The sequence below is a fragment of the Myotis daubentonii genome, chromosome 10, assembly GCF_963259705.1.
Source record: "Myotis daubentonii chromosome 10, mMyoDau2.1, whole genome shotgun sequence".
In the NCBI taxonomy this organism is placed as follows: Eukaryota; Metazoa; Chordata; class Mammalia; order Chiroptera; family Vespertilionidae; genus Myotis; species Myotis daubentonii.
The window spans coordinates 38,147,043-38,169,882 of NC_081849.1; the positions used below are offsets into that span (position 1 = coordinate 38,147,043).

The 22,840-nt window shown below is 43.9% G+C and overlaps 1 protein-coding gene across 1 annotated transcript in view; it reads left to right on the forward strand.

The window, feature by feature from the left end:
• CNTNAP2 (contactin associated protein 2) overlaps positions 1 to 22,840 on the forward strand; it is a 1,845,032-nt gene that overhangs the window by 1,812,982 nt on the left and 9,210 nt on the right. The window contains exon 22 of the mRNA XM_059712082.1: positions 6,313 to 6,552. Within this exon, the coding sequence (XP_059568065.1) occupies positions 6,313 to 6,552 (240 nt within the window). The remainder of the gene's footprint in view (positions 1 to 6,312; positions 6,553 to 22,840) is intronic.

Consider the following 22,840-nt stretch of genomic DNA (forward strand, 5'->3'; position numbering starts at 1 on the left):
GTATTTTGTCTTATGACTGACCACTGGGAGCATTCAGGAAAAAACGGAGAATGTGTCTTCAGATGTGTGTTTCTATATGATGCCAAATGCGTTTTGGAAGCATCAGAGGGGCCATATCTTCCCCTTTGTATTGTAAGCACAACTGAATTATATTCACCAGCAACCATAATAAGTCTGCAGTTTTCAGACTAGATTTTAGGGACAAGAATGACAATTTCAACCTATGTATGTAGCCCCCAATAGTTCAGAGACTAGAATAAATTTATGCAAAGAAAAATGTAATACTTTATGTTGTTGCAAAATAGTGTAGTAGACTAGCATCTTCACATGATGACACTTTTTTTATTTCAAATAACATCTTTTCTTATTTTTTCCATCACCATTTATTCCCTCTCTGCCCTCTTCCACTTCCACACATCCCCTCCCCACCACCATCATCCCCACACAACATCACCACACTGTTATCCATGTCCATGAGTCCTCTCTCTCTCCCTCTTTTCTTTTTTGCCCAATCCCTCCACCCACTCCCCAACACCCCAGAGACATTTCTTCTCATTGCTGTTTCTGAAAAATCCAGCTTTATCAATTATTAGAAACTATTTCCAGAGGCAATGTGGGAGGAGAAGGAGATCCTGCTTCTGTCAGCAGATCCCCTGTTTGTAACTGAGTTAGTGAATGTCAAAGGTCAAGAGCTATTGAAGTGACACCTGCATAATTTAGTCCCACCTTCCTCTGTAAGAGAGAAAAGCATAGAATGAATACAATGAAATTTCACACACACACACACCCCAGAAAAGAATAGTGATAGAAAACTCTAAAAAATGGAAAACATAACTAAATTCAGCTGATGAATAGATACCATGTGCCTGGTAGTGTGGGGAGCCGGCACGGCCATGGCATTCTCATGCCAGCTCAGCCTGGTTCAGTGACCCCGAGTGGGGGCAATGAAAGGCTTAGAAAAGACAGACACGAGAATGAAAGTTGGGTCTTGGTGGGACGCTGCCCCTTGATGGACTGCGCCAGCGCCCACAACCCTTTATTTTATAGCAGATGCCACGAGGCAAAGTAGAGAGGTGACCAAGATGTTTACAACATTCTCGTGGGTTTCAGTCCTACTCAGCTACATGCACCTGAACTCTATCACTCAGGCATGTGGAGCCACGTGTTCGGTCCACAGGCTCAAGCTTACAACTATAGCTGTTGGCTATAATTGTGCTGGGAAGGCTCTGCCCTCCAAGCTGGGAATTGCACGTGGCAGTGAGAGGACTGTGCCCTCTCCTCAGTCCAAGGCTTGAACCTGTCCAAAACACTGTCGCCGCGCCCCATATGGTAGCACATGGGTTACACGAGAAGAACATACAGATGAATTTAAATAATCTCAAAGGAAAAGGAGAAATGTTTTCGGAGGAGTCGGCATCTAAATGTCTGCTGAGGATGTGCTCATCCATGTCCCAGGCCTGGAGCCCAGTTCTGTCCTTGCGGAGCCGGGAGATGGCTTTATTCTCCCCGAGTCTCTCGTTAGTTCAGGTGCCCTTTTCTGTCTACATTTCCCTGCACTCCTGCCTGTCACTTGCTATCCAGCAGCTGAATAAGAACGAGTGGAGAGCATGCTAATGCATCGCAAATGTAATTGCTGCGTGCTCCTTAGAGTATTGTCAGGAGCATTTCGTTTTAAGGTTCCACCAGGAATCATGTCAGTATTTGAAGTGGGCTATTTTCTATAACCCACATCACTATGATTCTCAGACATTAAAGCACTAATTACAGCTTGAGAATTTCATTTCAGTAGTGATTGTACTACATCTCTAAAATATGCATTCTTGAGAGCAGGTTTTGTCCAAGTGACGCCTGGGCCCAGACATCTCCATGCAGAAAGTAATTGCTTACAAGAAAACATATTTTAATATTTGATTTCAGAATGAGACCAGCTCAATCAATTAGCATAATTAACATGTAATAAGCTCAAATGCCCTGAATGATAGCCTCAGGATCATCTGTTAGATTTCTCAGAAGTTTGGATCTTTATTCCAGACAAGCACTTGCAGAACTTGCTGGTGCTTTAATGATGCTAGGGAACTCTGACCTCAGTTCATGGCATTTCTGAACACCATATTGTCGGCTCAGTCACCAATGAAACATGGTCTTATAGCCGTCTCTAACAGCCATTAATTATTTTTAAGCCTCACTAGACATGGATGGTATTGCTAAATGGTTAGAGCATCAGTCAGGGCACCAAAGGGTCTTGGGTTTGATTCCTGGTCAAGGACACGTACCTGGGTTGCAAGTTGATCCTCAGCCCCAGTCAGGGGCACGTGTGGTAAACAGCCAATCCAAGTGTCTGCCTCACATCGAGGTCTCTGTCTCTCCCTCTTCTTCTCTCTCCCCCTCTCTTTCTCTCTCCTCCCTCCCTCCCTTCCTCTCTTTGTAAAAATCAGCGAAAAAAACATCATGGGGGAGGATCAGCAACAACAACAAAAAGGCTCCCTATGCCATTTCTATGAAGAGTCCCTGACTATGAATGCCAAAAATTCAAGTAAATATGAAAACAATATAATCCAGTCCATTTTTTCAGACAGAACTTGAGAATAATACGAAACATTTCCTGCTTTTTTATATGAAATATAAACATTTATTCTTTTTAAAATATATTTTTATTGATTTCAGAGAGGAGGGGAGAAGGAGAGAGATAGAAACATCAATGATGCCTCCTGCACTGCACTCCCCCTACTGGGGATCAAGCCCACAACCTGGGTATGTGCCCTTGTCCGGAATCGGACCTGGGACCCTTCAGTCCACAGCTCTATCCACTGAGCCAAACCAGCCAGAGCTAAACATTTATTCTTTGGCAAAACCTTAATATCTCTGAGCCTCAGTTTCCCCTTCTGTGCAATGGGGATAAACCTGTCTAGCTCAGAGAGTTGTTAGGAGACTTAATGAAATAATGCACAAAAGTGCTAACCCTGTACCTCACATGTATACCAACTGTGGCTTATAAGAAACTCTTGATATTCTTAGTATCACATGGCCAAGAGTTGGAACCATCAGGACAGAAGAACCAAGAGTGTTGATTGCAGTGCTGCCCCCACCCCAGGCGATGGGTCTCAGCCCAGGGTCTTTAGAGGCACATCAACCAGCTTTCAGGTTTGGAAATGCTGTTTCTGCTTTTCTGGACATCAGAACCCTGCTATTTGTGACGCAGTCACCTCTCAGGAAAGAAACAACAGTTGGAAAAAATGGTGATTTTTTTCCCACAACCAAAAGAAAACACAGAATGGCAAAAGCTAAAGAAGATAGTGAGCAGAGTTAAGTGCCCCTAAAAGAATGGGAAAGTGTTCTAGCAGCCCCGCCCCCAGCCTCTGCTCACTTAGCTGACATTTCCACCAGTGCTCACAGCCCCAACCGGCCTGGGCTCCCTGCTCCTTCCCACCGCTCCTCTGGTCACAGATTCGCCATCAGAACCCCCTTCCTGGGCTCCCCTCTCTCCACCTTGTCTGTTATCCCTCCCTGGGGGTCCTTTCAGGGGGAGACACTCAGGGGAGGACAGCTCTTTAAGAAGTGGACACCCCCCCCCCTTAGATAGGGAACCCTCAGATACATACCGCTTTGAAGCTGTTCCTTTTCTGCGGTGTGATTGGGAAGCCTGACCTACGTAACGTTTAGAGGACTGTCAGGGACCGTACGAAATGGAGCCAGAGTCTGAAGGTCTCCACCCAAATCGCTGGCAGAGGAAACAGAACCAAAACTGATTCACTGCAGATTAAATAAGGCCAAGAAGATGCTGGTGACAAACAAAACAGGCACTGTCCGCATCCATGCATAACCCTGCCTCCGCCCAGCGGAGTCCCTTCTTAGCCCAGGGAGTTCTCAGGGTCCGGTGGGCTAATGAGATCGCTTGCTCAGAGCAAGTGCTACGCTTCCACTACAGTTCCCTTTCTAATAAGTTCCCATCACAGCCCTCTGCAGCTGAAACATCTTTGAGTTTCGTACAGAAATGCACACATCTTAACGTGACATTCAAGGCCCTTCCCAGTCTGCTCTAAGCTCTGACCCCATCAGACTCACATGGGTCCCAGACCTCATAACAAACTCAATCTGCAGTTCTCTTTCAGCCTCAAAACCTGGTTCTCCAACAGGTAACAGGCCGTGAGGATGCGGGGAGTTCGGTGGGAATGTGGAATGGTGCAGCCACTGTGGGAAACAGGATTTTCCAAGATTAAAAATAGAACTGCTATGACCCAGCAATCCCACTTCTGAGCATATACCCAAAAGAATTGAAATCGGGATCTCAAAGGAACATCTGCACTCCCTTGTTCATTGCAGCATCATTCACAAAATCCTATACCAAAAACATGGAAACACCTAAACTTTCAGCCACAGGTGAATGGACAAAAAATATATGTAGTACACACACACACACACACGTGCATGTGCGCTTAAGCTGTGGAATGTTATGCAGCCTTTAAAAAGGAAGGAAATCCTGCCATTTGCTACAACATGGATGAACCTGGAGGACTTTATGTTAAGTAAATAAGCCAGACACAGGAGAACAAATACTACATGATCCCATGAATATCAGGAAACTAAATTAGTCAAATTCATAGAAACAGAGCAGAATGGTGTTTCCCAGAGGCTGGGGGGAAGGGAATTGGGAGTTGTTGCTCAAAGAGTCAATACTTTCAAATATGCAAGAGGAGTAAGTCCTAGAGATCTGTTCTGAGCAGAGTGCCCAGAATTAACAATACTGTACGCAATCGTATGTTTAAAAATGTAAGAGGGTGAAAACCACGTCAACCCTTGTTCTAGTGTGACCTCTCCTGGTGCTCCCCAGGACCCCACACAGACCTGCTCCCCGGGTTTCGCATGGGCTCTGATCATTTTACCAAACATGTGATCAGTTTCTGAGCTCAGAGAATCATAGTGATTGAGAGACTCGGGGTCAGTCAGCCTGGCCTTGGCAGCCGAGGGATCTTAACCATGAGCCTCAGTTTCCTCAGACATTCCATAGGGATGATGGTATTCCCTTCCCCACAGGCTTGTTCTGGGTATTAAATGTCTAATTCACCCAGCAACATTTTAAGGGTTCAGTGAATGAACTCTTGTTATTATACAACGTGTGTTCAGTTGTGTTAGTCAGTTGTTTGTATGCTTGTTTTCCCAGCTAGGTTGTGAACAGCTTAGGTAAATCTTTATATGTGTCTCTGTCTTCCTGCTACTACTACTTGCAGTCAATACCTGTGATCAGATGAATTGAATTCACAGTCAATACCTGTGATCAGATGAATTGAATTCACAGTCAATACCTGTGATCAGATTAATTGAATTGAACTGAACTGAACTGAACTGAGGTCCCACCAGACGGCAAGAGCTACCAGCCCAGGATTCTTTTGTCTGGAGCTCTACTCCAGGGCTGGACAGGCTGAAAAGAGCTCTCTATTTATGTCTGAGAAGCAGCTGATGGAGTTGGAGGTGTTCCTAGTTTCCAACCACTGAGTGGCCATTTTTCCTGGTGCCTCAACCATTGGTGAAAACAGATAGGAGGTGGTGATTCTTAAATGCCTATGTATGTTTGAGATTGAGTTGGGAAAGTGTCATGACTTCCAAATATCCACCAGATTCCAGGTGGGATTTTGTAAACCTCAGAATTTTAAAAATATTTTTATTGATTGGTTTTAGAGGGGGAAGGGAGGAAGAGAGAAAGAAATTGATTTGTGGTTCCACCCATTCATGCACTCACCAGTTGATTCCTGTACGTGCCTCAACCAGGAATCGAACCTGCAACCATGGCACATGGGGACAACACTCTAACCAACTGGGCTACCAAGCCAAGGCTAAACCTCAGAATTTTAAGGGGATTGGATTCTGAAGAAAGGGAATGCTCAATTTCTAAATAATTAGAAAGAGGTATAGAAGAGGTACAGGAGAGCTGGACCTGGGGCTTGTTCAATATTTCAGTATCCATAAGAGAGTCATTGATGCATCAGGAAGAAAAATCAATCAGAACCAAGTGAGTGTTGTTAGTTTCAGCAATATCTCAAGTATCTGGAAGGTAACTATGAATGTATTTTATTTTAACAAATAGTCTTATTCTCCTCACTCTACCAGGTTCTCTAGTAACACCGAAGATTATTTTAAAGTCAAGTCTCTAGCCCTAAGCCTTATCAAGCCATTAGTATTTCATCTAAAAGAATATAACATTTTGACCTGAAATCTAAGAGTAAGATTTGGACCAAAGCATTCAAAGACAAGTGTGTTCTACAGCTGGAAGTCAGTGAGTAGAATAAGATTTTTATGTTCTCTTTATTTTTCTTTTAGAAACAGGGAAGATTGACCAAGAGATTCACAAGTACAACACCCCAGGATTCACTGGGTGCCTCTCCAGAGTTCAGTTCAACCAGATCGCCCCTCTCAAGGCGGCCTTGAGGCAAACCAACGCCTCAGCACACGTCCACATCCAGGGCGAGCTTGTGGAGTCCAACTGCGGGGCCTCCCCGCTCACCCTCTCACCCATGTCGTCTGCCACTGACCCCTGGCACTTAGACCACCTGGATTCAGGTAAAGTCTAAAGCAGCGTTAGATTGCTTTATTTCATTAAACCTCAGTTTCTTTGCCTGTAAAATTGGGTTAATAACAGCACCTCGCTGGTAATGTAGTTGGAGGATTAAGAGCAAAGGAATGTGTGGGTACATGAGTTCTTAGCACAGAGCTGAGCACATATTAAGTGTCACAAGTTCCCACCATCATTCTTGCTCAGTGCGAGAAGTGAACAAGCCAATGCCTGCACTGCTGGCTGCAACGGGACTGCTGAGTGATCTGATCAAATCACTCCCTTATGTTTGCCTTTGTGACTTTCTGATTTGTAGCCCCTTAGTCCAAGTTCTAAGCTCAGAAGGAAAAATTTAAAGCAATACAGGGATTTCATCACCAATACCGAGTTTATATGAATAGCCTTCTAGCTTTTTAAGTGATAGGTTTAGGCTTCCAAAGCTCAGTGGATTGAGTCCCACTTCTGTAGTTGATAAGGTATGTACTTCGAATACACAGGGCTAAAATGAAAGGATGTAGCTGTTGCCTGCAAAACTAACTGGATGCGAATTCAAGATTCTCATAACAGGGACTGGTGGGGAGCCTTCTCGCTCTGCCCAAACTAACCTTGGGCAACTCAGCTCACGTCTGTGAGCCTCTGCTTTGTCACCAGAGGTTTGGAGATTTGGAGGTCTCTAAGTGATCTCCAAATCTAACATTCAGTGGGTCTCCAAAGCAACGTATGGTGCTAAAGACAGGAACAGGATGAGCAGGGGGGCAAGGTGGCATAAGTGCCCTCACCAGCAGGTCATACAGGGGCAGGTATTCCAAACTTATTCCTCAGTTTCCCCATATCTCAAGTGGAAATACTAAGACTAACCCATAGAATTATATTTGAGATTATGTATTTAAAGCACTTAGTGCAGTTATAGACATGTAGCAAGCTTCACTAAAGATTAGCTGCAATACTATTACCCACGTGGTCATTATTGTTAGACACAGTTTGCTATGAGGCTTGCATGTCCACTAAAGACTTCCAAGTCCTCCCCCACCCTAATGTCTAATTCATAACTATTCCTAGTGTAAGCATGACACGTTTGATTGCTTTTGTGTATTCCAGTCCCGCACACCATGTGTCTCAGCTTTAAGCGCAGCTCTCATTGTGGTCCTTGCCAGGATTTGTGCTGCAAAGCTTTGTGAAGCTTCCACAGAAGCCAAATTGCCCCGTTGTCAGAATAGCCAGTTTACAGACTAAACAATTGTTCCTTATACATGGATTCCCATAACACAGTGAGGGGTGCTGTGTGTGCATCTAAAGGGTGCATCTAAAGAATTCCCTTCCGTGAATGTCGCTGGACCGCTCAGTGGATTGGTTTCCTTGTGGGCTGGAATGGCAGGAAGCATTCCTAATGCTGAGAGAAGAAAAACAGGAATGAAAACACGAGATGATAAAAGGCAGATGCCAGGGCTACTGAGGAACAGACTTTCCAGATAAATTTCTCCAAATGCCAGAGTGGATGGGGGTAGCACAGGAACTTTGAGACACACAGGTGCTTAAGCTATTCCAGGTACTCCCTGCATGAGGCCCTGAGCATGTGTGGTCTAAGCAGGCTGCCAGTAATTAGTTTCAAAAACATCTAGATCAGCCGTGGGCAAACTACGGCCCGCGGGCCAGATCCGGCACGTTTGAAATGAATAAAACTAAAAAAAAAAAAAAAAAGACCGTACCCTTTTATGTAATGATGTTTACTTTGAATTTATATTAGTTCACACAAACACTCCATCCATGCTTTTGTTCAGGCCCTCCGGTCCAGTTCAAGAACCCATTGTGGCCCTCGAGTCAAAAAGTTTGCCCACCCCTGATCTAGATGCTACTTTGGGCCAATACAAGCTCATAGTCACTATGTCCTAATTAGCAAATTATTTGCTTTGTGGACTGTGAGATACAGTTGTGGGAACCAAACAGTTTGGATTCACTTGGGCTTTTTCAACATCATGATTTCTGCATGACAATTTTATTCTTTTGATTGATATAATGAACAAGTATATAGGGAACACTTCTGTTATTATTCGTTGTTCAAATCAAATTTCTGCACCCCAGGTATTATGGTTGGCCGGTACTATAGACCAGGGGGGGGGTGCTGGGGGGGCGGGATGCTACTTAACATGAAGATGTGGCCCTGCTGGTGTTGCTCAGTTGGTTGAGCACCAGTTCGATTTCTGGTCAGAGCACATGCCCAGGCTGTGAGTTTGGTCCCCGGTCAAGGTGTGTATAGGAGGCAATGGATCGCTGTTTCTCTTTCACATCCATGTTTCTCTCTCTGTCTCCCAAACCAATAAAAACATTTTTTTAAATAAAGTATGTGCATCTTCAAAAATAATGCACACCCCGGCTGTGAAGATGGCCTCAGTATTGGAGGGATGTCAGTGATAAACCAAAGCTACTCACTTCACACCCTCACCAGGGTATGTGCTTTGCAGAGACCTGGAGATTAGAATTCAAGACGTCCACTCCTAGGTCTCACGTTCTTTGTGCTCCCTGACATTTCTCTTCTTAGATGATATCAGATGGTAAAAACAGAAAATATATTCTAAGTTATGCTGGCTTCGTGTAATAAGATCCTTTCTCTCTTCTATGGCCCTGCTGGCTGAGTTATTCATTTCCTCTCTGACGCTTTATAGACTCTGTCAGTATTTTCCAAAGCAAGAGACACATGTAGTTGGCAGGTTCAGGTGTTTTATCACATTCCCAGGTAGGAAGTCTGACTCCTGCAGTGCAGCCTGATGCCTTTGATAGGGGGTCACCAGGTCACTGTGGAAAGAAAATAGACATGGCATTGCATAACAGTGTAAAGTCACTTCCTGTTTATTTCTCTTTCAGCCCCTCAAATTTAGTCAAAGAGAAAGTCTCCGATTGGTTCTGCCATGCCCTTAACACCCCTCCCCCTTGCTGTTAGCCTTCATTAAAGAGAGAATAGGCTTCTGTTTAGAGCCCTGACAGAATAAATAGAATCACTCAGTAGGTTTAAAAAGTTGTATCAGTGTATTTATTTAAATTAGAAATTGGATCAATTTAGTGACAATAAGTAAATAAATAATCATTGGATTTTGCATGGCTAATGGCAAAAAAATGTGAAGGCGGTTCCCACGTGATTGGAGTGTGGAAGACCCTGGGCAGTGTGACAGGACCATCCCGAACACAGGGATGTAAGCACAGGGAGTAAGGGTGCATTTTTATAGGGGGAAACAGTAAACAAAATAGCATTAATTTGATTTACATCAATTCTGCTCTATTAGGAACATCCAGTCACTGTCTTTACTGCCTGGTTTTCCCCCATTGATAAGAGGTGCCGCCTGTTTCTAAAGCACATCATTAGGGTCCTGAGGAATATATTTAGAACAATAGTTACAAGGGAAGAAAAAACACACCAGCCCTGAGTTCTGGTGCATTAAAGGTCGCAGAGCATGGGGAAATTGCTGGGACCCGCCTCTCAATCGCGGGCTCTGTTCTTTCTCTTGGTCAAATCCAGGAATCCTCTTTCCTTGAAACAGCAAGGATTTCCCAGCAGGAGTATAACCATGGACAGCAGGGCACATTCTGAAAAAAAAAAAAAATACATCCATGAGTCGGATGCTGTAAATTTCTGCACTAAGAACCAACTCCAAACTGTACAGCACGGGAGCATTCCTAGTATGCCTTGAGGTGTTTTATCACATTCGTGATACTTGATACAGAATACATCAGACCAAAGGCCACACACATCCTAGGACCTTTTATAAAATATCATACCATAGACAGAGCACTCTAAGATGTAAGGTTCACTCCCTAAGGAATCTTCTGTTTATAAAGAGTATAGCTAGTTATAAAGATTTATAAAGGACTTCTAGTGCGTAATATTCTCAACACAGGTATGTGCCCATACCTCTGTTAATTTACAAGTGTACCACGTGTGCCCCAGAAGGCCCCAGAGAATCGGCCTCAGCCGGGTGCTGGCAGTTGAACAGCCTCCACTGTAACCTTGACTTCCCTGCCTCCCACCCTAAAGCTAACCTGCATCTGACACTGAGGGACTCTTGACCAAGAACTCTCAATGGGTGGGACATGGAAAACCCAGGAGCACTGAGCTCAGTAGAAAAACAGTTAACCACGGCCCAGTTCTCCTCCCGCCCAGACCCAGGGTCAAGGTGGTCAGGAAGCCGAAGCCGGGAGGATCCAAACCCAGACTTGTCCAGGGGATTCACTCAGGTTCACAGAGCTATTGAAAAACCAGCCCTCTTAGGAATGTGTTAACCCACATAAATTGGGAGCTCGATGGAATCTGGTACCAGGGCTCACTCAAGGTAACAACCTCGCCCAGTTAGATTCCACAGCAGTCTACCAACTACTTCAAACTGAGAAATGAGGCTTGAACTCAACACAGCACTTGACCCCTGGGAATATGAGTTTGACTTCTAAAGGCCCTCCCCTACCTCTAAGGTCATGATTTTTAATGACTTGATTTCTTATCTATATTCCAAATTTCCTTTCCACCATCTGAAGATAAAACATTTTTATATCTTCATATGCAAAAGAGTTATGAATATGATGAACATTTAAAAACTGAATATATTTATTCAGTTTCCTTCATAATTACAGGCTGGTAGGTGGTTTTCTTTACCACCTGCAGGCACTTAAAATAATCTTTCCAGCTTTTATACTGACATCTTAATTATTTCTGAGCAGTTAGTTCCCTTTTTGCATCCTTATGCTAAGATTACATGATTAATGTGTTCAATCCCTGACACCTAATCTTTTTATTCTCTTGTGTGTCTTTTCTCCTCATCAGTGACCCACACAGGTAACATTTACTCAAGTGCAAAGAACAATTATTATTCCCCCTTTTCTAATGTGCATTTTTCCTGCAAATGATGCAAATTCTGCTTTTCTGCAAGAACACCAAGCACATTTACACAGCTTAAGTTAAATATAAAATTAAGTTACAGATATCTGATCCATTAGTCATTTAAGTTGTTCCCATCTTTTGTTTCCATAATGACTAGCTTTGCACATGTGACATTGTTGAATAAAGGGATATATTTTTAATTTTGATAGCTATTATATGTCAGCCTCCAATGATTTAGTACCCCCAATCCAATACAGTATGAGAGTCTTTTTCCCCACACCCTTAACACAGTACATCATAATATTCTTTTAAACTTGCTACATTTTTTTTGAAAAAAAAGAAATTTTATTTTTTTAATTTGGATTTCATTAATTATAAGTGAGCTTAAGTATCTTTGTATACATTTATGTCACTTGTATTTATTTTTTCATGAACTGCCTATTTATGTTCTTTGACCAAATATTTATATTCTTTCCTATTTGTTGGTCATTTACTACTTAACTTATATGAATTCTTTATATGATAAGTTTTAGTATTTTACTATGTTTGAGTGTTTTTCTAGATTGATGGGGTTTTATCATGTAATTTTTTAAAATTTTTGCATGATGAAATAAAAATGTTTTATGGCTTTTTGTCATCTCCATTCAGAATTTTTTTAAAATTTTCTCTAGAAGATTTTAGTCCTATTTTTCATATTATAGATTTAGGTTTTCTTCTTGGTTAGATTTTTTTCCTCAAAAAACCAGCTTTGGATTTATTTATTAGTGCTATCATTTTTCTGTTTGCTTTTACCACTTGCTTTTACTTGACTTCTTTAAATTTATATTTGCTGCTCTTTAACTTTGTAATTTGAATGTTTAATTATCTCATTTTCATTATGGGGGGGGGGGGAGACGTATCATCCTCTTCAGAGGAATGTGGACCAAAGTTAACAAATCTCAGCTCTAAGCCCAAAACTCTCACTTCTGACCCCACCTCCCATATTGCACGTTCCAGAGTCTTGGCATTAATATTTTTAACTAGATGTTTATCTAAGGGGCCTGAAAAGACTTTAGGGCAAACTTTTTGACTCGAGGGCCACAATGGGTTCTTAAACTGGACCGGAGGGCCGGAACAAAAGCATGGACGGAGTGTTTGTGTGAACCAATACAAATTCAAAGTAAACATCATTACATAAAAGGGTACGGTCTTTTTTTTTAGTTTTATTCATTTCAAACGGGCGGATCCGGCTGCTTTAGAGGCTTCCTTAAGCTGCCACAGCCTCCCACATCACAGAACAGATTTGTCAAGCCTGTGTTTTGCAAAGCAGTGAGGGCCATGGTGAGAAGTGATAGACAGCCAACCTCTCATAAGTGGCTGCAGGGACGGGCAGTGAGGTTGGAGTCCCTGCAGCACCACGCCCTGCTCAGCATCCTCTTTCCTGTGCTGCTCTCCAGTCACTCCCGTGTGGCGGGCGCTACCTTTGCTCAGGTTCTGTTCTTTCCCAACCAGAGTTGGTTAACTCTCTGAAAACTCCACTGTGAATAAATCAAAAGGGTCACAAACGTCAACTATGGGACAACGTCTACGGTCCTTGTTCCTCCCTGTGTGGGCGCCACTTTCAGTCCAAGTTTCCCTCTGCCTTTCCACCTTTCTTTCCCTTGTCCCTTTTAATAGATTTTGAGCCCCAGGGAGGGCAGGATTCTCTCCCAGTCTTCTCTCTGTGCTGGCCCCGCTTCAGCCACCCCATCGGGCAGGGGCCTTAGAGAGGCCTCTCTCCAGGGGTCTGTGCCGGGCCATCCTCTCCGCTGTGGTCTCCCTCACGTGGGGCTGGGGAAATGCGGGGAAACACAGGCGTCCTCACTGCTATGGCAACTTCTCCAGCGATGGCAGAACCACTGACTCCAGGAAATCACGGTATTCGTTTTTGCCTCAGTTTTGTGCTGCAGAAAGGGCAGGTGGATTCTTGATTCTGCTGTTCAGTTTCTAGCGAGGAACAACCCCGGAAGGCTCAGGGAGAAAAAGTAAAATCAACTTTATGTTAAAATCTAAATATACAATAAGCCATATGAAAGTTATTTTAAACATGGAGACCAAATCGCTTTGACATTTCCCTCTTGGGAATGGCAAAGAGTGGTTTCCAAGAATTGACTTGGGAATTTTAACTTTTAAAAAACTGAAAAGGATAAATGACAGTTTAAAATTGTAAAGGACTTTAGTTGCTGAAATGCTATCAGGGCAAGATTTTGTTTCATTCTCGGGGGTCTATATGTATGAGTGGACGTTATTAGCCACTTTTAAAGAGAAGGAAAATGAGCCCAGCCAGCGTGGTTCAGTGGTTGACCGTAGACCTATGAACCAGGAGGTCAAGGTTCAATTCCTGGTCAGGGCACATGCCCAGGTTGCAGGTTCAATCCCTAGTGCAGGAGGCAGCCAATCAATGATTCTCTCTCATCATTGATGTTTCTATCTCTATCTCTCTCCCTTCCTCTCTGAAGTCAATAAAAATGTATCTTAAAAAATAAATAATAAGTAAAGATAAGGGAAATGAGACTCAGAGAAAGCAAATGCCTTCATGCCCTCAAGAAAGAGCGGAGTGGCTGCTGTGGGCTAGCTCAGCCCTGCCTCTCACGCACCGCACAGTCTGGGGACTCCGGCGGCCGCGCCCCGTCCTGAGATGCTGCCCAGCCCCCTGTTTACAGCACCTGCTGAAAGGCACACAGACCAGCATTGCCAGGCCTAAATGCCAGGTAGACGCCCTTCCGGTTCAGTGCTTTCCCCACTTCTCCTCCTTCTCCAGGAAAATAATCGAATTTAAACATAAAAGATTTCCAGTTCTTTATTGTGAACTGTTTTCCTGTCTCCTGCCACCCCGTGAATATAAAGTGGAAGTCTGAAATAATAAGTACTCTGCACACTTAGGTGAAATTCCTGCTGCTCTGCACACTCCCCCACCCCCCGCTTTATTTTTTTTTTTCTTTCCCTTTTTTGATACACACCCAGGATGGCTAGAGTATTTTTTTCACACTCTGTTGACATGAATGAGAGGGAGGGCTGTGACAGTCACGTGGCTCAGGCTGGACATAGATCTCAGCATCTGGACCCTGATGGGAGCGGCACCTGGAGGAGGCCGTTGGGGGGGCAGCATCGGGAGGCTTTGGAAGCCTTTTCTTTTCACAGGGTTCCTTCAGTGGCCATTAGGCACTCCATCTGCCAACAAGCAAAGACACTGTCCTTTGAGATCTAAGGTTCAACCAGGAAGAACAACTCAAAAGATGACGGCAATACCCAGCGAGGGGGTTGTAGCGTCAGTTTTCTGAGGTCAGCCTTCTTAGAAGACAACACATGTCTTGGGATTAGAATTACATGTTTCACTTCTGCTAATGCAACTGAAAAAAGTATTTCAAAAGCACGAGCCCTGCTGGGCATTGATAAAAGACTTAAAATACGGGCAGAATTAATTTTTAAAGCACTTTAGCTTTGCTCACTGCCCTTTCTAATCATCCACACACACAATGCAGCAGGGAGCCGGTCAGCGGGCTGGATCCGGTAGACGACACTGTGTTCTCAGAAACACTCCTCATCTGTGTCCTGGTTTCTGAGCACTGAGGAATAAAAAAGGGTCAATTTTACATTTTGGTGAAAGAGCAATTACAACAGACGTCCTCCAAACCAAAGCCAAAGCCGTATGAATATTGACAGAGCGAGTCCATGGAGAGCAGGAGCACATTCGTTGTCTGAAACTGAAGACGTGTTCTGCACACTGAGATATAGAGGTTATAGCAGAAGATTAAGTGTTTTTCCAAATGCATTTTGTTATTCCCCATACTTACCTCAAAAGACATACGATGATGGCAGAAGCAAAGCAGCAATATTCTGCTGTTTTCAAAACAGGCAAATTATGGCCCTTGAACTGACTAGAAATTCGCACAGGGGCATGAGAGGAGACCCTTCTTCCTTGCCTGCCTCCTCAGATGATTCAATGTGCTCAGTACTCTCACAAATGACGAAATCATCTTTTGACTAGATTTGGGGTTATCAAAAAGTTATTTTAATCAAGCTCCCAAGCCAGAAGTTCTGGACATCCAAAGCCTTTGCTAACCCTTGCCCAGTGCCCGGTGGAGGTGTTCTCAGCAGAAGCCTGAAGGCACCAGCTCCAGGGTCTCCCAAAGACGGTCATCTCATGAACAGTGCCAACTCTTGACCACTGTCTGGGCAGAAACATCAGGGAATGTCTTCACAGGTGCGCTTTGGGGCTTATTCACTGTATTTGGTGGCTTTAACTTCTTATGATGGTTATTTTCTCAAGCACCCTCTCCTTGGAAAGTGAGGCTATACCCCTGGTTGGAGCGTCATCTGTCATCCCCTACACCAAAAGGTTACAGGTTTGATTTCTGGTTCAGGTACATACACCTAGGTTGCTGGTTCAATCCCTGGTCAGGGCATGTAGGGAAGCAGCCAATCAATGTTTCTCTCTCACATCAATGTTTCTCTCTCCTTCTCTCCCTTCCTCTCTCTCTAAAAATCAATGGAAACATATCCTCAGGTGAGGATTTTTTAAAAAAGAAAGAAATAGGACTAAAGATAATGGAACCATGGGGTGAATTCTCATGTAAGTCAGTAAGAGCACACAAATGATTCTGAGGGGGGGAAGGAAGGTAAGATGCTCAGAAGGAATATAAACCTCCAGGGTTTCAGTTATAGCTCTGCTGCTCAAGTACCCAACCACCTGTGAGAAACGCAGACTCCCAGGCCCCGCCCCAATCAGAACCTGCATTTTAACACGACACCAGGTGGTTTGTATGCTCCCTAACATTTGAACACTCTGAACCAAAGCACTCAGGAATCAATCTATTTGTTTCTGCAAAAGGCACATGAGAATGAGTTTCAAGGAGGAAGAAAAAGCCTAAAGAACCCACCAGCTACATGATGCAGAGCCCTTTTATTCCTGCCCTCGGCACCCTTTGTGAGTTGGAAGGGACAGGCCCTGAAGGGGGTCCCGCTGCTGCTGAGGACAATCTGGAAACCGTGCTGTCCCTCAGAAAGGGGTTTGAATGGCACCGCCCAAATTTATCTTATTCCCCCAGCCTTGGGGCTTCTGCGTTCCTGCATCCAATTAATGCCAACATGAGTCTACAGCGCCCTGTGGTGGAGAACGACAGTAAGTCCCAGGTGAATCCAGAGACTTGGCCGAAGTGACCTGAGCCCCTACCAGCTACATAACCGTGACCTACACGCCATCCTGCGTCTTAGCCTCCCAGATGTAGAGACAGGTTGTGGGATGGAAAGCCACTTGTAACCATCTGTGATCCTCAGGAGCCCACAATGTTATCCAACCATAGCTTTGACGATTGATTCCTACACAATTACTACTAACAAAAGAAGAAACAGTTTTCCCACCTGAGAAATAAGAAGACATCTCTAACATGAAAATGGACACCACATGACTTACTTTAGTGTTTATGGAATACAAAGTCTGAGCTTCTACTAATAATGAGATATTTCCTATTAAAATACTTATTTATACTTTCCCGGACAAAAGAATGTAATGTCATCCTAATCTAGGGTTATCAGTAAATCTTTTTCCTGAAAAGCAATTGAGACAATTCAGAAATTGCCTTAAAAACCCACTGGAAGGAGGGAAGCGAATAAAATCGATTGCCCATTCAGTCCTTTTGTATAGAAGTTGGCATTATGTTCACAACCAAGACACACAGCAGATGACAGTTTCCTTTATTCTGTTTCTTTTCACCTAAAGAACCTCTTTGAGTCCCTGGATCTTGAACACTCATACAGGCTGGAAATGTAAAGTTTTCATTTCACTTGTCAGAGCCAAAATCTCATAATCTCTTCCCCATTTGAAACTAGAATTCTAGCTGTCTAGCTTTCTGTGGAAACTGAGGTGATGGCTATATGTATAGATACGAGACTGAGGTTCACGAAGCCATGGCCCACCAATCCCTCCCTCCTGAACGTGATCAGCAGTAGCTTCTCCCAGAATAAAACAGCAGCTCCTTATATCTTCAGCATCTTAATCGAAAACCTTTTATTTCACTTCTGTTTCTAAAATATCAGTCAATAGCAAATGCTTAAAATGCATTACTTAAAAAAAAAAATTCTGCCATACCACTCAAATTTAAAGGAAGAGAATAAAGCAAATGAAACAAAGAAGCTGGGAAGAACAAAGGCATATATACATCATCTACCCCAGACCCCACTGCAAACATAGTGATGCAATTTAAATTAAATTATAATTAATAGCAGTTTTGTTGGAGGGTCTCACATTATCACTTTAGATGCTGAAGCTTAAGTGGTTTCCATGGAGATATTTTCTCAAGGAGATGTCAGCTACTCTCTAATTTTTTGTCCCTGATATATGACAACCTAAAGCTTTTAGTGCCTTTTATTCTGGGGGGGTTTTATGTTAGATAACCTCGATTTATTTTTATATGCATTTAAACGAGTGTTTTATTTGCAATTGGTTTCTGAGCCTAAAGTCTACAATTTTACATATTTTGAAACATAGTAAATAAGAACCACAACTACCTCATTTATATTCTGTAGTGAAAAAATAATAATCTTTATTGTTCCATCTTCTCCCTACCTGATCAATGGCACAGGCAATAAATTTGAGGCTAAAGAATGCAGATCTCTTTTTAATAACCTATTCTTAAAACTGTCTAAATTCCATTTATTATACTTAAGCACCTGCCTTGAAATTTCTATTAATTTTAACGTTCTAAAAATGCAATAAAAATTACATTCCAACAGGAATGTTTAAAAGCACAATTAGCACTATTCATGATTTCACACGTGCTTCTAGAATGGTGATCACCATTCTCTCTGGGCTGGTTGGGCCCCTGAGGGATTGGTGCTGGAACCAGGACTATTGGGCTTCTGTTCTTCTGCAGTGCTGGTTCAGAGCCCTCAGTTTATCACATGGTTCAGCTGATACTGTCATCATGTGGCATTGTCCTTTGTCAGACAAAAAATGTCTCTTCATGCTCAGCTTTTGAAGTCTTACAAGTGCAGTCAGAGCTTTTAGATATCACTGGTCACCCCAGAGAGCCCCCCAACCACAGAGAAGCAATTAGGCTAAGTTAGTGGGTCGCCATAAAAGCATGTCATATTGTTGACAATTGGATAGAGCCAGTGTAGACGGAACACTTCTCATCAGAGAGAGAGAGGTCAGCTTAGTTTTTGCAAGTGGTTTCTGGAGCCAATTTCCTGGTTCAAACCCTGGCTCCTCCTGTTACTGATCATGGGATCTCAGACACATTTTTAGCTGAGTGTAGGAATATGCCCACCTCACAAGGCTCACATGAGGATGAAATGAGTTAATACATGAAAAGGACTTAAAACAGGACCTGACTTGTAGGAAGTACTATTATTATTTCCTACACAGCTTGTTCCTGGAATGTGAATTTTATGTGAATTGGCAATTAAAAACATGTTTGGTATCCTGGGCCCTAGAGAGTTTTATATCTGAGGAAAGTGTAGTCAGTGCCATTGATGATTCGTTTCACGTAATCCTAGAATTAGAGCTTTTCTACTTGTCACATATAAATACCTAAATACCCTACATGGTCACTGGGGGCTTTGGTTGTGTAATGGGCCTCACATCTGGACAGGTGGTTTCATTACTTGTCACTGGCACTCAAGCCCTGGTTGTCCCAGCTGCCAGGGAAGGACACCACATACACCCCTGCCCAGCACACAGATAGGAGAGTGCCAATCGGACTCTCATTTGCTTTCCTGAGAAATCCTTCCAAGAAAGTGGCAAGGGGGAGGGCAAACTGCCCTTAGAAAAGAGAATAAAACACCCTTGTTTTCCATTCTTTTGGGGGAAGGAAAGTGCATTTTTGCTCACCCAGTTCTAATACCTGACCTTTTTATTGTATCCGTATAATTATGGGAATGACTTCCCCTGGGCCTGCTCTTACCAAGTATGTGTGTTATTTCCTCCCCCACCCCCCCGCCCCGCAAGCCTGAAGATGGAGGAGGGGAAAGGAAACACCAGTGCTGAGCTCTCAGGTTGCGCCTCACATGGAAGGCAAAGGAAGAATCTATTTGTTAGGAAGACTGTGATCCGTGTCTGAATATGTTGACGTCTATGATACATTTGCCTTCTCTGAGTGAGAAGGGCTGTAGTGCATCTAGGGGCTCTGAGGCCTCAGCCAGGCTATTTCAAGAGCACGTTCAATGGTGGAAACTCTCTAGTCCTCAGTTCCTGCAGGAATCTGTTCTGTTGTCCTCTGCTGGTGGGGGAGGGGAGAAGAGCTACTCTCTGTGGTACAAAGGAAGCAAGGTCTATGGATAGAATGAACAAACAGCGGGGAGATAAGCAGAGATGCACACGGTGCTGTGAGACTCGAAATCAGAGCTGGAACAGCGCCACGCTTTGGTGGCCATCCTCACGCAGTGTCATTTGGGGAATCCCGGAAAAAAGTGTATTGAAAATAGCCTTTGCCTGTTTGATGCAAATCTGGTCTTGAGACTGTTAATATCTAAAGTCTATTTTGAACTACTCATGACATTTTCTAAAATATCGGCTCCGTGATACTCCAGTACCACTGAAATTGCTGTGTTCTAGCAAACTTTGGGAAGTTAGCCACAGAGTGGAGCATGTGCCATGGATGGGTTCTGTGGTCTGGTCCCAGCGTATTTCTTGGTATCCATGTTTCTCTGTGTGCATTTCCAAGAGGCTCTTGGTCCCCAATGGGAAGGACAGATGGGATGAAATAATTTGGAATATATCTATTAAAATAGCCATAACTCTGCTCACCAAAATAATGTGAATTTGCCTCAAGGGAGTGAGCTCTCACATGCATTAAGACAACCAGGCTTAAATTATCAATGAAGCCATGAAAATGGGGATGCTCATGCTAAAAAAACACAGAACCCTGCTCTTAGTTTCACGAGGACTTCCGTTGTACCTGAGGGTTTTCCACTGATTGTTCTCAGCTAATCTCCAAAGGCTGGTGGACACAGGAATCATTAGTAGCCTCTCTGTATTCTATATGTTCATTGCCTTTATTGGGAAGAATAAGAATGCTGCTTTGCTTTAAGGGTTGGGTTGGGTGTAGGCAGCTGACTCTTAAAATTATATCTGCATGGGAGTCTTTATTATCAGAAGAGGCTACACAAACATTTACACTCCTCTTAATGGACTGATTTTAATTGCACCAGTCAACGAGCATCCAATTAGCTCTGCTTCTTGTCTGCACTGTTTGTCATTGGGACTGCAAACATAATTAAGACTGGCCCCTGACTTTAAGAGGGTGACTATTGCATAAGGAGTGACAAGAATTACGATGATAGCTGTTGAAAAGAGGTGGTTGGGGATAGTTTCAGGAAAGACATAGGATTTCATGGACAAAGAGAGGAAAGGCAAACCAGAAGTCTAGACAGAGAGTGCCATGTGGATGAGCAAAGGCACAACAACCAGAAGCACCAGGAATCGGTGTGCCTAGACTGTTGAGTAGGGAATGTGGTGGCTCCATGAGGGAAGAGGCAGGAGAGAAATTCAGCTCAAGGGAAGCTTTACTCCATTTGCCAAAGAGTTCAGATTTTTATACCAAAGACAAACCTAGGATATTTATAAATATGCTCTCCTGGCTCTTCTCCTCGGGTCATCTCAGGTCACATCCACACCTTCCACTAATGCTTATGTCAATAACTTCAAGAGAACCAGGGAAAACATGTCAATATCTCTAAATATCTATGTTAAGTCAGTTTTGTGGCCAAGGATGCAAAGCCATGGAGCAGGCTTTGGAGCAGGCTTTGGAGCAGAGAGAAACTATGCTATGTTCTACCATCCACATCACCTGAAGCAAAAAAGCAACCAATTTCATAGTCTTGTGAATATCACACAATCCTATATAATAAATGGGTAATAGGCAAATCAACCGAACGGAAGAACTACTGGTGGCTATGACATGCACTGACCACCAGGGAGCAGACGCTCAATGCAGGAGCTGCCCACTGGTGGTCAGCACGCTCCTACAAGGGGAGTGCCACTCAGCCACAAGCCAGCCTTAGGGCTGGTGAGCACAGTGGCGGCAGCGCTAAGGATGTCTGACTGCGGACATCCCCCAAGGGCTCCAGGACTGCGAAAGGGTGCAGGCCGGGCTGAGGAACCCCTCTCCCCACCACCAAGTGCACAACTGTCATACACCAGGCCTCTAGTAGAATAACTGAATTACCACTGTGAGTTTTTGTCACTATACTTAATATATTTTAAAGATTCAGATTATTTATAGGAGGACAGAAGATTTCTGTGTATTTTCAAAAGGAGATGAGAAATATGACCCAACTCACAAAATATCCAGTAAGTAGATCTCTCTGCCTCAGTGTCCTGTAGACACTTCAAACTTGACATGTCTAAAACAAAACAAATTTTTCTCACCCATCCCCTATAAAAGGCTCTTCCTCTCATAGGCCCTGCCCAGACTGAACTGTCAGAGGCCTGACTTCCTCCACAGCCTTCCTGTCTGTCTCCCCACAGCCCTAAAAGGCAGGATAGGGAAGTTTATTGACTGTGGAGTTAACCGTACCTGGGTTCTGATCCCAGCTAGGCCACATTCAAGCTGGATGATGTTTTTAGGACATGGGCTAAATGGTGTCCAAAGTGAGTTGTTACAACATCAAAAGGCCTAGGAACTGTACCATCATTGGAGGTAGGTGAAGGTATAAGCTTTCTTCCTTGAAAAGCAACTCTTGACCAAGATGGCGGCATAGGTTAACGCCGGAGTTTGCTGCTTTGAACAACTACTTCAAAAGTGAAACCAAAAAACGGAAGGGACATCACCCAGAACCACAGGAATGCTGGCTGAGTGGAAATCCTACAACTAGGAGGAAAGAGAAACGCATACGGACACTCAGAGGAGGCGCAGTGCTGAAGTCAAATTCTGAGGTGCGGAGTGGGAGGAGCGGGCTGGCGGCGGAGGGCGCGGTTGTTGTTTTCAATCGGGAGGGAGTCGCAGACTCTGGGCACCAGATCCGGGCGAGTCTTTAGGGACCCAGACTCAAACGGGAGAAGCGGGACTGTCTGGCTTCGGTCAGAGCGAGTGCAGCTTTCTCTCCGAGCTTTGCAGCGGGTGCTGGGACTCAGAGAGGCAGAGCCCCTTGGGACAGGACTGAGAGCCGCCATAACTGCTCTCTCCGGCCCACCCTGTTGATCCTGTGCGACCCGCCCCGCCCAAGCCCTGCACAGAGGCATTTGCCGGATAGCCTCAGGCAAAGGCATTTGCCGGATAGCCTCAGGCAAAGGCTAGATTAGCACCTCCCTAGAGGGCAGAAGTTCTCTCACTGCTGACACAGCTGATTCTCATAGCCACTTGGCCTGGAGGTCAAACCCTCCCTGGAATTAGCTACAACAATCAAGATTTATCTATAAGACTGCGAACAAAGACCACTAGGGGGTGCACCAAGGAAGCATAACAAAATGCGGAGAC